This window comes from Urocitellus parryii, chromosome 2 (genome assembly GCF_045843805.1).
Source record: "Urocitellus parryii isolate mUroPar1 chromosome 2, mUroPar1.hap1, whole genome shotgun sequence".
NCBI classification, from domain to species: domain Eukaryota; kingdom Metazoa; phylum Chordata; class Mammalia; order Rodentia; family Sciuridae; genus Urocitellus; species Urocitellus parryii.
This window is the reverse complement of record NC_135532.1, coordinates 139140735-139157878: the sequence shown is the minus strand read 5'-3', so window position 1 is coordinate 139157878 and position 17144 is coordinate 139140735. Positions and strand designations below refer to the sequence as shown.

Here is a 17144-nt window from a genome sequence, read left to right as displayed (position 1 = left end):
TGACTTTTAATTTCCCCAAAATTTTCTCATACTGTTTATCGTGTGCTAGGAACTCAAGCCATAATATCTGATTTGTAGGCAAGACCCATTTAAACCTCACTGAATAGTTCACTGAGTTTCTGAAATTTTATACTTGAGTTTATATTTGTGGGACCTCCATGTGTTTCTTGGCAGTAAAAGTATTGTTAATAATTATAAATTGGAATTATTAATTTCATTCCCAGGACCAAATGCAGCTGTTCCTACCAAGGCTCTCCCCAACCCCAGCTTTAAAAGGGTATAAGTGACAAATAAAATCTTTACATATTTATAATGCATAGTTATGTTCATACATATATACACACACCATGGAATGCATTAAATCAAGCTAATTGACATTTATCACTGATTTTTAAATATTAATGCACCCCTGCATTTCCGGGACAAACCACAATTGGTTATAATGCATTATTCTTTTTATATATTAGTGGATTTGATTGCTGAAATTTTTGTTGTGAAGTTTTGCATTCCTGTTCATAAAGTCATTGCCCTATTTTTCATTTCTGGAAATGTTTTGTCTGGCTTTTGTATCAAATAATGCTGGCCTCAGGGGAGGCGTTGGGAAGCCTTCCCTCCTATTCCTATTCAGCTTTCTGGAAGTTTGTATAGAATTGTTATTGCTTCATAAATACTTGGCTGAATTTATCTGTGAAGCTCTCTAGCCAGGAAGTTTTCCTCAAAAAGATTTTAAACTCCAGATCTTATGTCATATTAGGTGTAGGCTCTTTTCTTTTTTGTACTGGGGATTGAACCTAGGGGAGCTTTACCACTGAGACACACCCCAGTCCTTCCTAAATTTTATTTTGAGACAGGATCTTGCTAATTTGCTGAGACTGACCTTGAATTTACAATCCTCCTGCCTCAGCCTCCTGAGTTGCCAGGATTATAGGTATGCACCACTGTACCTGGCCTATTTTTTTTTTTTTTGAGTGAGTTTTGGTAGTCTGTATCTTTTAAGGGATTCATATCATCTACACTGTCAAATTTATTGGTTTTAAATTGTTTATACTCTTTCCTTACTATTCTTTTAATATTTGTAGAATATGTAGGATTTTTCCTTCTCTTTTATGGTGTTGGTAATTTGTACTTTTTCCTAAATAGTCTGGTACTGTGGGCTGAATTGTGTCCATCCAAAATTTATATGTTGAAGCCCTAAGCCCCAGTAACTTAGAATGTGACCTTGTTAAAACAGGTTTATTACAGATGTAATTACCTAAATGAGGTCCTCCTGGTTTGGGTGGGCCACTCTCCAAAGTGACTGGTGTCCTTATGAAAGAGGGAGGTTTGAAGACAGCTGAGCATAACGAGAAGACAGATATGAAGAGAGAAGGGAGAAGATGACCATCCACAAGCAGAGGAGAAAGGCCTAATGGGCTCTTCCCTCACAGCCCTCAGACCTCTTGATATTGAACGTCTAGCTTCCAGAATTGTGAGACAACACATTTTGTTGTTTAAACCACCAGTTTATGATGCCTTGTTATGGCAGCCCTAGCAAAATGAATAGTTCTAGCTGGAAGCTTAGCAGTTTTACTTATCTTCTCAAAGAACCAGCTTTTGTTTTTTGGAGGTTTTTTTTTTTTTTTTTTTTTTTTTTTTTTTTTTGGTTTGGTTGGTGCTGAGGATCCCTGGGCCTTTTGCATGTTAGGCAAGTGCTCTGCCACTGAGTCACATCCCTAACCCTCAGCTTTTGTTTCCAATGATGTTCCCTATTTTGTTTGTTTGTTTGTCTGTTTTCTGTTTCATGGATTTTTCACTCAGATCTTTATTATTTTTCAATTGAATGAAACTTGGATGTCATTTGCTTTCTTTCTCTAGTTTCTTAAGGCAGAAACCGATATTGATTTGAAACTATTTTCTTTTCTAATACTGGAGCTTACACCTATAAATTTCTTTCTCAGTATTGCTTGAAACTATGTCCTTCAAATTTTGATGCTTTGTGTTTTCATTTTCATTCAGTTCAGAATTCTAATTTTCTTTCATTTCTTCTTTGACATGTAAGTTATTTGGACATGTAAGTTAGTGTTGGACTTTCTCCAAAGGAATGACAGAGTGTTTTGCTGTTATTAAAATGAAAGCAAATGATCAGAAATACTAGAGTGTGAGTGGGCTGTAAGGATTTGGTAAAATCTTGCTTTTCAGAGGACCTTCTGAACGGCACTGTAGTCAGGGATGACTGAGGAAGGGATGCTTAGAAGTTGGAAGGAAGAAATTGTGAGAGGCTTATCAAGCCCTCAAGGAGTTTGAAAAGGAAAAGAATTTGCTCATTTACTGTGGAGACACTACCTCCACCAGGACCAAGCTTTCACCATCCTAAAAAGCATTACAAGTGTTTGCATTTCCAGAAACTGATTAACCTGTGAACACTGCCTACCCCACCAACACCTGGATTGTGAAACACAGCAAAGGCATTCACCTGGTAGCAAGAGGACAGCAGTAACACTATCACCGTTATTTAAATCATTCTGAAACTTCCACCCAGTATAGTTGATTACAATGAAAATAAGAGATGCATTAGAAACTAGGAAAAATATTATTTGAAAGAGGTATGTTTAGCTATCTAGAAACCCAAAGAAAAAAGTTCACTGTATATTCTGGATTACAAAAACTATTTTAAAAATCAAATGTGTACCTAGCAAAAATTTGTCAATTTCATTCCATAATTCCTTCTTTCCTTTCAATCAAATAGAAAAATCAGTTAACAGAGGGAACAATTGCTGAACTATTAAGAAAATTGCATTAGATTCTTACACTGAATGCTGTTTATCGAATAAGCTCCAGATGCATAAAAATTAAGATGTGAAAAATGAAATTAAAATGAACATAACATTTATCAGCTATCAACCTGGAGAAGGTTCATAGAAAGCAACGGAAGAAATCTCAAGGGAAAGATAAACTTGACTGCACAAAAATGTAAAACTACTGCGTGTGTGTGTGTGTGTGTGGGTGTGTGTGTTTCTGTGTGTTTCTGTACTGGGGCTTGAATTCAAGGATGCTAAATCACTGAGCAATATCCCATCCCTTTTTATTTTTTACTTTGAGATAGAGTCTCACTAAGTTGCCTAGGGCCTCACTAAGTTGCTAAGGTTGGCCTCAAACTTGTGATTCTCCTGCCTCAGCCTCCTGTGCTGCATATTTTTAAAGTAAACAATATTAATAGACAAACAATAAGACTGTAAAGTAACATTTGAAGCAAGAAAACAGATGAATTTACATTCATTTATTCCCATAAATCAAAAAAATAACAACCCAAAGGAAGAAAATACATAAAGATCATGAATAAATCTGTCCATAAAAAATAATATAGATGGCTGATAAACATATAGAATGTGATTTTACCTTTGTAAAAAAGTCATTGTTGTATAGTCCCAGTATCAGAAATATTATTCACAAACTAACCATACATAGTTTTCTTTATTACTCATTTATTGCCTAGTATTATTGTAATGTTTTATGTTTTCTTTTATAAAATCTTTTCTATATCTCATAATATGATTTTGGAATATTTCTTTATATATATTCAAAATATCCAAATATTCAAAAATCTTCATATATATATATGTATACATACACACACACACACACACACACACACATATGCACTTATACTTAAATACACATGCCACCTTATTCTGTAAATAGTAATACATGACTTAAGTGTTTTTTTACACAATGTAACAATATAATTTGACCAGTATCACTTCCCCAGCACTTCCCTGCTCTATCCCCTGTTGATTTCAGTGTTTTAATAAACATAGCAAAGGAGCAGAGCCAGTATTTATTAACATTTGCTATGGGCTGAACAGTGGACTAGGTGCTTTGCATATGTCATTTTATTCAATCGTAACTCTGAAACTAAGGCCCAGAATATTTAAAACTCTTTAGTGTCTAGCAGTCACTTACAGGGTAAGTAACAAAGTTGGAATTCTAGACTAGATCTGCCTTGACCCAGTCTGTTATTGTACTGCCTCCCATGATTTTCATGTACACATGTGGAATAAATGTGTGTTGCTTTTCTTTCTAGTTTTTTCCAAATGGATATGCCTTTGCCACTGGCTCCGATGATGCTACTTGCCGGCTCTTTGACCTCCGAGCAGACCAAGAGTTGTTGTTGTATTCTCATGACAATATAATCTGTGGAATCACTTCTGTAGCTTTCTCAAAAAGTGGGCGCCTCCTGCTGGCTGGTTATGATGACTTTAATTGTAACGTATGGGACACGCTGAAAGGAGATCGTGCAGGTTGGTAAATAAGTCCCCAGGAGCTTCAGAGCCTTCGTGTTCATTGTCATTACACTTGAGAGGACCTACAAACTATCGTCTGTATTTTTATTAAGGTTCTGAAGAGTAACATTAAGTTCCATAATATTTTCTTGTTTGCTAAATTTCAGTATAAAGATGAATAATGAATATGATTTTTATAATAAATCTCAGTTTTCTAAAAACCTGACAGGAAGTAGTTTAACTGCTGTGGGTTGTCTTCCTCTTGGAACAGATCTTGTGGGGCATAGAATATAGACCTATTATCTTCCTTTAGTCTCATTCTCGGATTTCTCCCTTGCAGGTTCCCAAATATTAGAGTACACAATCAAGCCACATTGGGGACTGTGGTTAATAACAAGTTAAAGCAATTTTAATTTGTTTTAATTAGTTACACATGACCGTACAATGACCTTGACATATCATACATTTGAATCAAATGGGGGTATAATTTCTCCTTTTTCTGAGTGTACAGGTTGCTGAATCACATTGGTCGTACAGTCACGTATATACATATAGCAATAGTAGTGTCTGTTTTATTCTGCTGTCCTTCCTATTTAAAAAATCAAAATTTTACTTTAAATTATATTTAAGCAATTGAATGTTTCTATGTGACTTGTTATCTTTGACTCTAACCCATATACTCCACTTTCCAAATTAGCTACTTTAGATTTTTATTTCCATATCTTTAAATAGGACTATATTGCTGTTACTTGATATTTTTTTCTTTTTAAGAAACTTTGAGGCATTCTCTGTTGAACTACTGTCATGGATGGCAAGGGTATGGCTTAGCATCCCTCTTCCCTCAGTAGTCACATGCTTCCCATCTTCCAGTTTTCCCTTACAGCTGGTTTTGTTTACATTCATAAACAACAGCATTGTGTGTTATATAATTATGACTTTTTAAGAAGTGTTTACTACTGAACAATGAGGTATAAATGACATCCTTTGCTATACAGTATTTTTGTATTCTCTGGAGTTGTTGATTTTTTTAGATTTTATCTTTTTGGTTCTGATGAGCTGGTCACTAATGAATCCTCAGATTTTCTTTTGTCTTTGAGTAGAACCATTTTCATCCATTGCACTGGGTATTTGGTGAACTTTTGCTTTTGTGGTTCTGGAGATTGAATCCAGGGTCTTGAGCAGTACCACAGAGCTAGATCCCCAGTCCTTCTGATTTTTTTGAGTTAATGGTCTTCTATGTTGCTGAAGGATAAACTATATATATGATGTTGTTCTAAGTTGCTGGGCCTGGTCTTGAACTTGGGATCCTCACATCTCAGCCTCCTGAGTTGCTGGAATCTTCATCTTTTCTTTCAACCCTTAAGTGTTGGTTTCCATTTTTGCTGCCATCTTTTTAAGAGCTGTTTTTGTTTCTCATTTTTATGGCATCTATTATTTTTCTCCTGATTGATGTATTCTGCTTCTTTGAGATTACTAGTGAATTATTTCTTAAGGTTTTCTTCTTCAAGCATAGTCTTTTGTTTTTCCAAATTGTTTTTTTTTTCTATGTTCCCATTTTTTGTTCTATCCTGTCCTTATTTTTGGATTATTTCCTTAAAAGACTAGTGATTCTTGGCTTCTTGTTCATACTTACGAGGCACCAAAACTATTTGAAACTCCATATATCCAGCTATGGTTGGGTGCGATGACAGTAGGGCTCACTAAAGGATGATCTAGCCAGGCTTTCACTGGGGAACCTGTGGTATAACTTACAGCCTTTGCCCCTCTTTGGACTAGCCATGTTCCACCCCAGATGCATCTTTTACTTTTCTACCTGGAATGCATAATCTAGCTGCTGGTTTGAGGGCTGATTTAGGGAAAAAAAACTGGGAGCCATTAGAAAGTAAACTTTATAGCTAGGCTTGGTGGTACACACTTGTAATCCCAGCAACTTGGGAAGCTGAGGCAGGAGGATTGCAAGTTAAATGTCAGTCTGATAATTTAGTGAGACCCTGTCTCAAAATAAGGGCTGGAAAGGTAGCTTGGTAGTAGAGCATTCTTGGGTTTCATCCCTAGTACTGAAAAAAAACTTTTTTTTTTTTTTTTTTTTTTTTACATTTCTCATTCCCAAACCCTCTCCAAAATGGATACTTCATTTTATCCTGTGTAGTGATCAGGATATCAAGTGAGTTTAAGATGAAATAAAAGTTCATTGAGTTGAATGGTTTAGAGTTATAACCAACATTTTAACCACAGTTATGTTTGGTGGATAACAAAATAAACTCTATATATGGAGAGAGCAAAATTGAAATATCATGAACATATTAGTGATGTAAACTTCAGTTTTTCTAGAAATATATATAGTTGGTATTGGAAATAGAGATAGAAGGCAACTTTCATGTTTTTGTTCTTGTAAAACAAAAAGTCTACTTCATTGAACTTCACTTAAAATTTTATTTTTGTTGAAAGCACAGCTCAGTAGCAAAATTGAAATATCATGAATATATCAGTGATGTAAACTGTGGTTTTTCTAGATATAAAATAGCTTAATTACAGAATGTTTTTTTAAAAACTAAAAACAAATTGATGTATATATCAACAATTCAAATAATACAAAAAGGTGTGTTTTACATACGTCTTAACTTATTTCGGTCTGCCCACTCAAAGGAACCTGGTTACCCTGCTAGAGTACATAGCAGGGTACATACCTTTAAAATGTTTGTGTACATACTTTTTAAATACTAAAACGATGGTTGCTAACTTTGTATTGAACTATTTTTTTTAGGTGTCCTCGCTGGTCATGACAACCGTGTCAGCTGTTTAGGTGTGACTGATGATGGCATGGCTGTGGCAACAGGATCTTGGGACAGTTTTCTTAGAATCTGGAATTAACAGTGTCATACATATTTTCTGTTCTCCATTGATAATCTGGAGAAATCAATACTACAGCCTATAGCTGTGAAAAAAAAATCTACCTTTTATTTGCAGGTGAAGATTTTTCTATTGAGTTATTATATACAAAAGCAGCTTTTGGGAAACTACAAAAAAAAATGGGGGAAACAAGCAAGGCAAGGTACCTGTGAAAATCAGAAGGACCAAGTGTATTAATTTGAGAAGTTGGGTGAATTTAACATTGAGGAATTTTTGCTCGTACTGAGTTTAATTATTTCTTTATGTAGGATAGAATGTACACTTTATAGCAGCTGGTCATTGTGTTTGCATTTGGTAAGAACTACATTTTAAACTTTTTATACATAAGAAATGTCACATTTTTGAGTTTTGTAATGGAAGGCACAATAATAGATGGAAGTGATACTGTACGTGTGTGTGCTGTTTGAGGGAAGTCCCCTTGAATCCTGAATTGCTTTTTAATCTGAGAGGGATACTGATTGCTTACTAAGAGCATGGGTAGAAGACGGGAATCATTAGTGCATTCTTTGCCATGATGTCAGTCTAAATAAGTGCTCACTTTATAATAGCCAGAGATAGAGATTTCACTCTGACATTTTGGACATCTCTAAGAAACTTCATTAGAATTTATTATATTAGTAAAAAGTATACTAGCATATAAATAATTCTTGGCATTTTAAAAGACTGATCATGATCAATTGCCACTTTTGAGTAGTCCTTCCTCTTGAGTTGCACCTTCCTCTTGATTTCATATTCTGGATCTAAGTTGTAGGGGTTTACTTATGTTTCAGAAGTTTGATAAACATTTGGATTGTCCCTGCATCTAAAGACTCTGTCCTAGTATTCTTTACTAACATACATCTAGATGAAAAATTTAGTGTGACAACATTAACATTTTTCAGAGAAGTATAAACTTCAACTATTTGCTAGCACTGATTTGTTATGTAATAAGGTGGCTTTATGAATTTTGTCTATGTAATATAAAATCTTATTTGATAGTTTATATCTATTCTCTCAAATTCTTAAAATGAAACATTTAAGCTTTTTGCTCTCCTATAGTAATCTTCTCTCAATCCCACAAAATACTGGTTTCTAAGTGGTTTTGCTTCAAAGACTATCTATGTCTAAGTGATTCTACTTGAAAGCAAAATTTAAAAAAAAATTCTAAGCAGCTTTTGCCTGAAAGTCAGAAAAATATACCACACAATTCTTCTACTTGTCAAAAGTATAATAGGTCAGTTACTACAATGTCCCTTCCACCAATCTAAACAATAATACTTCACTTCTTTGATTTTTTTCCTACAAGTAGATCTAAAGATGATTGACAATAGAAGATTGTTAGTCTTGCTTGATGCTTAAGTCATGGGTTATTCTGATATATAGCAGTGCACTGTTGTTTTGTAACTTGGTAAACTGTTAAGTTATTGTTCAGATATTTGTGTATTCAGATAGTTGTGTGTTAACTTTTGATAACCTGTAACCCTAATCTAAGTACACCCAAATTGTACCTATAAATTTTCATTTTTATATTATGAATGTGCTAAAATGTGCATTAGTTGCAATGAAATCAGTGTCAGTTTTGTTTATTAAGGCCAGTTGATAATAGAGAATAAAAGGATAAAGGCAAATTAAGATAAAGGACCAAAACAATATTGTAGATGGCAGGTGTGAGTGTATATTTGTATTTTAATTAGTATCACTGTCAACTTTTTGCTATTATTATTTGTGAACTATTTATATCACTTCATAAAGAGTAGCTCTTTGAGATAAGCCACATTTTAAAGGAACATATCCATTTCCAAAAAAAAGGTAGTTCATTCTAAAATACCATTCAAGGAAGCACTTCTGTAATAGTAACTGTATATATACACACAAACTTATATAGATATGTGTGTATATAGATATATATGTACATATGTATGTTATCTTCTGCTAAAAGTTATTGAAACAAGAGACTTTAGTCAGAAAAACATAATACATGCTAGAATCCTATGGTCTTAACATTTTTAAATGACATTTATTTTAATGTTACTCTTTGTGTAGAGAATTTAAAGCAATTCTCGTATTAGACAACTGAAAACTGACCACAACTGAACACTTGTACATAGGACCAGTTGGTGAAAAAGTAGTGTAATTACAACAGTAACTACCTTATGAAACCTTTAGCTTTCTAGTGCTAGGGGTTCCAGTTGCTAGATCTGTTTATTTGTAGTTTGAGTTCAGCTGAATTTCTAATTCTGTTTTTGTGCATAAGACTTCCTAAAATCAGAGTATATAATTGCAGTTTGGATCTTAAGTTTTTCAAGGTTTAAAAATATGGCCAGTTCAATTTTAAAGAATTTGCATCATCAGGAATATTGCAGCCAGGTGTGGTGGCGCACACCTGAAACCCAGTGACTCTGGAGGCTGAGGCAGGATGATCCCAAGTTCAAAGTCAGCCTCAACAACTTAGTGAAACACTTTCTCAAATTAAAAAAAAAGGCTCTAGACATAGCTCAGTGGTTAAGGGTTCCTAGGTTCAATTCCTGGCCCCCCTCTCAAAAACAAACAAACAACAAAAAAAAACCATTGCAGTTATCTGGTACCTATTAGTTTTTCTTCTTTACCTTTTTAAGCAACATGTAAACATAATGTGCCTCAGCAGGTGACATGTAGACTCTTTATATCAAAGAGTTGCTTTTTGAGATCTTTAGGGAATGGTCTGTTTTTACAAGATAGGGTTTCACTATGTTGCCCATGCTGGCCTCAAACTCCTGGGCTTCAAGGGATCCTCCTCAGCTTCCTAAGTAGTAGAACCACACACATGCACAATATCCCTCTGGCAAGAATATTTTAAAGGAACATGTTCTTTTCTAAAGCTCCATAATCACCAGGCAAATCATCCCAAATCCTTGCTCAAGAAAGCAGTTCCTGTCATCAGCAAGGATATTTCCTTCACTTTGGACAGGATTCATTTTTAGCAGATATAGTGTTTGACCAAATATTCAAGGTCCTTCCTAGCTCAAAATTTAAGTTGTGATACACCATATTGAATTCTAAATTCATAGAGGCAGAGGTATGGGCTTAGTATTTCAGTAGCTAGAGAACCTAGTAAGCAATTCTCAATTTAGACTTAGCTGAGCTGATTAATATTGCATGGTAGTATAAGCTAGTTTCCCTGAGATAATAAATGTAGATGTTTCTGAAATGTTGGATTTTAAACTATTAAACGTTCTTTTCTCCAGGTGACAGATTGTTGGTTAAAAAGAAAAAAAAAAATGCTGTGCCAGGCTGGGGCTGTATCTCAGTGGCAGAATGCTTGCCTAGCATGTGAGGTGCACCAGGTTCGATCTTTAGCACCACATAAAGGCATTCTGTCCATACAGAACTACAAAAAAAAAAAAAAAAAAAAAAAAAAAAACTTAAGAAAAATGCTGTGCCATTGCTATATATATAACTGAGCTCCAACCCTGCTGGTTTTAAAAGTGAAAATGTTCAGGGAAATTTAGGAATTGATGTGAATGTCTAAAGTTTTAAATTATAATGCAATACGTGTTCCTTATTGTTGATGAGTTTAACTTGGAAAAATTGATTAAACAGTCCCCTAAATGGGTTCCTTGTCATTTTAGCAATGAATGTTCTTTCTAGAATCTTTAGAACCTACGTCAGGCTTGTAATTATGTTCAGCTTCACATTTCCCTTTTGCCACTGTGGGAAGTAAAATTTTAAGTTGTTTCTTACCTCCCGTGAGAATTTTTAAAATCATCCACAGGTGAGACCGTCTTTTTAATGAGGAAATGTAGTCCCATAAATAAAACTGTTATCTTAAATTGGATTAAGTAGATATGAAATATACTTCAGATTTACTAGTTTTTCTTGTTATTCATCTTGTGTTGGCTCAAATTCAGTACTATATTTTAAAATATTGGTTAAAATAGGTACACCTTAAAATATTTTCTAGAATGTCTATGCTAGCATTGTTTTAAATTTTATCAGACTGATGGTACCACCTTGTATTTTAGCAAATGTTTTACATGTTGACAAAACTTTCTTAAAAAGTCACTTTTCTTAAGTACAATGATTTTGTAAAATACAGTATGATAATGCAACATTAAGAAAAACGTGTTCGAACTCATATTAAATGTACCCAACAAAATCTTACATCATATTTATTTAATTAACATAACTTCAGTGATATACTTGGTAGGATATTTCAAGCCTTTCTGTCTTTTACACAATGGTGCTCTATCCTATTGTTTTCTTTCAAAGAAGCATCTGAACATTTGCATTTTCTTATCCAAAGGCATCTATGTCAACTGTCAAGTTGATTAAAATAATTTGTTACAGAATTTTGAAAATGTTTTTCTTCACCTAGATGTTATCTACACACTTGTGGCAAATTGACTATGAATGTCAGTAGTATGTTTAATTTTGGAAAAGGTAAACTTGCTAGATTAAAGCCTCTTATAAAAGCTTTAAACTATACAACTGTGGACTTGTGACATGATTTAACAGTATTCATTGATCTTTCTTACAGTGATTTATTCCTTTATTTGTATAGTTGCTTTGTGAAATAATGTGTTGTGAATTGATATTGTAATCAATAAAAGTGCTTTTAACCAGAGTTCACTATATTTTTTAAGTCAAATTTTAGGATTTAAAAAATTTAAGACCCAGAACTAAACTTCAAATCCAGCATTTCATACTCAGCCCTAAATTCTTTAACTAAGCAATAGGAGAAACAATAGAATACCACAGAGAGAAGGTCAACAAAATAGAAGATTGAGAGGGAGAAGGAAAGAAAGAGGAGGAAATGTGGAACAAAAGTACAGTCTGCATGTATAAACAGACCACAGTGAATGCTATCTTTATATCTATCTACAAAACAAAATAAATTTTAAAATAATTTTTTGAGAGAATTTTAATATTTTTTTTTTTTAGGTTTTGGTGGACATAACATCTTTGTATGTGGTGCTGAGGATCGAACCCGGGCCGCGTGCATGCCAGGCGAGCACGCTACCACTTGAGCCACATCCCCAGCCCTTAAAATAATTTTAATAGCATTTTTTTTCCTCATGAAAAATACAGCTCAGTGGCAGAGCACTTGCCTAATGCATGTGAGGCATTGGGTTCAAACCTCAGCACTACATAAAAATATTGTGTCCATCTACAACAACAACAACAACAAAAAGGAAAAGTGTCCACCAGGTGTCATAGCCAACTTTAAAAAAATGAACAGGCTGCAGAAGCAAGGAAGAGTGCTACTCACGTACCCTTTAACATTGTAAACTTCTAGCTTATTGTTCAAAGGCCACAGATTATCATTAAAGAGCAAAAGTCATTGTTTCCCCTAGAACTCCTTCCATGATAATTTAATTCCATTTTGTATAATTTTTATATAATTAATTCTACTTATAGTACTGATTAAAACATGTTTTTTACTTTCATCTCATCACAGCTTTAAGGGAAGATTACTGAGAAAATTGAGAATGTTATATTAGTTCTGCTTGTCCAGGGAATAATACTAAGTACCTGTAAATTGCACATCCCATATGGAAAAAACCCTCAAAATATGCCCCCAGTGGTGGTCTATGACATCTTACTCACCTTTTCAGTATCTGGCCAGGGGAACTAAACAGTAATGCAATCATAAGTGCCAGTCACTGCAAGATAATCTTGTATGTCTGCCATGATTAAAAATGATTTAAGAATGAAAGAGTAACTCTCACTAAATACTAGTATAAATGCTACACTTATCAGCTATCTGGCAAACAGGTTTTATTTTCACCTTGCAAGATTGCACACTCATAAAAATGTTTTGTAAGAAGTTTAAGATTATACAAAGTTTATAAATAATCCTGCAAACACACAAATAACAAAGTATATGTGTAATAACTGAACCATACCAGTCATAATTACATAACTTTTAATTCACAGTCTTGTCATCAATGCACTTATATCTAAGCATAAGAGTTCTTTTTCTTTATTTTAGTGTTTCATTTCCAAGTCATACATTTTCAAACTTGATTAGGTGAAACTACATTCAAACTAGTGATGGGAAAACTTACTATACCAGAACAATATACCAGTGGTTCCCAAACTTTATTGTAAACATCAGTATCACCTGGAGGGCTTGTTAAAATAATTGCTGGGTTACTAGAGTGATACAGCCATCAGTTTATACCATCACAATTCACAACAGGCAAGATAGGGAATCGGCCCAGGTGCTCTTCGATAGATGAAATGGTTAAAGAAAATGCGGTATATACACACAATGGAGTTTTACTCAGCCATGAGGAATGAAATTATGGCATTTGTCAGTAAATGGATGTAACTGAACAACAATATGCTACATGAAATAAGCCAGACTGAAGAAAATCACAGGTCTAATGTTTTTTTTCATATATGGAAGCTATAGCAAAGTAAGGGAAAAGTGGGGGTAAGGGCTAGGATACCATAGAGAGCAGCTCAGCAGAGGAGGAGGCAATTGAGTGGGAGGAAGGACAACAAAGAGAAGGAAATGTGGAACAAAATTACACTATGTTCATGTACAGACCACAGTGAATGCCACCTTATTTATATCTATAAAGCACCAATTAAAAGTAAATGAGTGAAAGGTAGCCCAGTAGAGTAAAGGAAGGGTAACAGGAGGAGGGAGGCAAAGTAGGGAAACCAAGGACTAAAATGGAGTAAATTCCATGCCTGAGTGATGTCAAAATGAGCTCAGCTATTATGTACAACTATAATACAGTAACAGAGGAAAAAAATTGCTAGGGCCCCAAATGTAGTGTATCTGATTTTATAGTCTGGGTTGAGACCTGAGAATCTATATTTCTAATAAGCTCAAAAGTGATATTGATGATCCAGGGACCAAACTTTAAGAACCACTGTACTGTACTAATGAAGTAATACCAAAAATTCAAGTACTTTCATATAACTTGTAATCTAAATTAGCAGTAAGTACCCGATCTTAGAAACCTAATTGTTACAGTTGTCACCTAATTCCACTTGGTTGCCTGTACCATTTCTGGGGTTATAAATCAGCAAAAAATGGTAAAAACTAATAGTTATTTGTATTTAAATTTGAATAATGCATCCTAATATCTGATTTGCATAACAAATGTTTTGGAAAGGCTTCTATGGCCTAAATTATGTTATTGTTTCCTTCAAATATCTTGAAAAATAAAGAGTTATGTGTTGTGAAAAGACCAACTAGTATTCAGGAGCCTTAAAAGGCACAGGAAAGAAGTATCGAGTATTAATGTAAGAAAAGAAGGCTGAAATGTTACCCTCCACAAAAAAGAATCAAACCATACCTGGCCAAATGCACTATGTTCCCAGGGATTTGCATTTCAACAAGCGTCTAGGTGATGCTGATTTTTATTTTTTACAGCAAGATCCCAGAATGTCATTTTAAAATATTCCCATATAAGTTTCAATCAGTTTTTCATACAGAAGCAGATATAATACTTGAATCCATGAACATTTCATTAAGGTAAAAAATTACAGTATTAATTTTTAATGGAGCCATAGCAAATTCATATACTTAAATACAAGTAAAAGCTTCCAGTGGGGGATAATCCAGCAGTTACCTTAGGCAAGTGCCTTCTGAAGAATAGCTTTTAAACATTACTGTTATCAACCAAAATGCAGACCTCCTATATCTTTGGCTATTTTTATCACATCAAACTCTATTCCTCCAACTAAGATAGAAAAGCTTTCCTTACTGGACTCCTAACTGGAGCAAAGTTGAAAATATTTCTTAGAAAACAGATAAGGAAACTATTTAGACTCAGATACTTTTATAAGTGACTATAATAACAAATTGATAACATCAGTTTTAATGGGAATAAAAGAAGGGGTAAAAATTTATTAGTGGTTTACATACTTGCCATAATGGCAAAAGTGATTGTAACCTGCATAAATAGGACACTCAAGAACATTCCAAACTCCTTGGAGGTAAGAACAATGGAGCTTATAAAACAAAACAAAAAGTTGACTATTCCCATTAAAGAAGGCATCAAAAAATTAGTTTTGAGAAAGAAGATGAAAGGATCACTCTCTAACTCCTGGATACCAGGAAGCAGAGTTTTTCAGAATCAAAAACAAAGAAAGCCCCAATTAAAGAGCTCAAGGACCCACCCCTCAGGGGTCACAAAGTTGGTTCTGTTGCTTTTAACTAATTCATTATTTAACACAAAAAACTTAGTCTTTATCCCAAATTAAAACAAAGAACATTTCCTAACACTTTTCTGAAATGCGAACACCCTGGGATAGATCATTACCAGAATCTACACAGGGATTTGCCACTTAGTTATAGTATAATTCATATTGAAGTCATTTCATAAAAATAACAACTCTCCCAATCTTCCAGGTTCCATTTCCTCCCATGACGTTCACCAAAACAACCTCTATTGTTTAAGATTCTTCATTGCTTGAATGTAGAAATTGCTTAGTAAAATTCTCCAACTCATTTTCAAGCTGAACAGCTTTATTTCTAGTTAAAAAAAAAAAAAAACTTTAATTATCATAAAGGTCAATGAGAAAAATGCCTCATTCTTGCCAATCTTAAAAAGAAAAACTTGCTAACCAGCTATTATTAGGTTCTTTGGAACTCCTTGACTGTTACCCACCCTTTCCAGAATATTCACTGTTATATGCCACTGAAACTTCACAATGAATGCAGACTTCAATGTCTAGGACCTAAAAACACCTTTACTGAGATAAAAGACAAAAACTTATAAAGAAAAAGATTTGGAATATAAGAAGACAATGGAGTTATATCATCTTACATAGGAATTACATCTTAAGTCACATAAAGTTATGACTGTCTTTGAAAACTCCTTGTAAGTAAGCCACAAAATACTGAATAAGTCATTTTATGTACATGCAGAGAAGCTGGTATTTGTTCCTGGGCCGTGATAGACCAAAAATATTTTCTCAACACTAGAATCACACTTGATGCAATAAAATCGCCTATAGTAATAGAGGAAAACTGTAACTAAAACTATCAGAGAAATAGACTTGTACCTCCCATTCACATGCTATGCCAGAGCATGGTGGGTGGGTGGGTGCCTGCTTATTCTCTATTTTAGAGAGGAAGGGGGTCTTGTTTTGTTTCTGCCCACCATGACTGAGATCACACTGAGTAAATGTAAATACGCCATAAACGCCATTGAATATATTTCTTCAGGTCACCGTGCTGAAGCATTAGGCAAGTTAAATTAAATTCTACTCAAATGCTTGAGCCTCATCTATTAACAATGGAGACTCTGCATAGAAGCATGCCTTGCATAACTGGGATACTCTCTAAAAAGTACATCATTTATCAATAGTTGATTTTTGTGTGTGTGAACATCAGAGCTTATTTATACAACCCCAGATGTGGTAATGGCCTACCACACATTTAGGCTATAGGGCATAGCCTACTGCAGCTTCTAGGCTAAAAATTTGTACTGAATACAGTAGACAATTATAACATAAGGATTAGTATTTGTATAAACAAACACATGAGTAATGTGTTATATTATGACCTTAGGATGGCTATGATATTAGGGATAGAAATTTTCAGTTGCATTATGAAATCATGGGACTACCACTACATATGTACATTGTCATTGACCAAAACATTATTATGTGGTCTGTGACAAATATATGTTCCCACACTTCTGGTTACAAAGAGAGTTCCTGCAATTTGTAAATAGGGGCTACTAAGCTACTCTAAGCATAGGCAACTGTATGTTCCCTGGAAGTAGTGATAGCATTTTTAGATGGTGCTTAACAATTTTCCCAGACATGCTGGCAGGTTAGCTAATAAATAAGAAAGCTAAAGGTACAAACTGCTAAGTATAAACCCGACTGTGACACTTCCAGTCTTGCCCCAAAAGGAAGTTATATTAGATCTCAAACAATCCATAATTAAAATATCAAACCAGAAACATACATTTTATCAGAAAACTAGTTTATTTTTGTTGCTTCAGATTTAAATATACCCAACAGTCCCCAATGAGAACAGAA

General features: G+C 34.2%; 2 protein-coding genes across 3 annotated transcripts in view; one reads left to right on the top strand and one right to left on the bottom strand.

The window, feature by feature from the left end:
* Gnb4 (G protein subunit beta 4) overlaps nt 1-15217 on the top strand; it is a 47370-nt gene extending 32153 nt beyond the window's left edge. Inside the window, exons 9-10 of the mRNA XM_026382916.2 lie at nt 4061-4277; nt 7024-15217. Coding sequence (XP_026238701.1) covers nt 4061-4277; nt 7024-7130 — 324 coding nt within the window. The 3' untranslated portion in view covers nt 7131-15217. The remainder of the gene's footprint in view (nt 1-4060; nt 4278-7023) is intronic.
* The window catches only part of Mfn1 (mitofusin 1), a 40761-nt gene continuing 34881 nt past the window's right edge, over nt 11265-17144 (bottom strand). For both annotated transcript variants that reach the window (XM_077795316.1, XM_077795315.1), the window contains exon 18: nt 11265-15624. In XM_077795316.1, the coding sequence (XP_077651442.1) occupies nt 15546-15624 (79 nt within the window). In that variant the 3' untranslated portion in view covers nt 11265-15545. The remainder of the gene's footprint in view (nt 15625-17144) is intronic.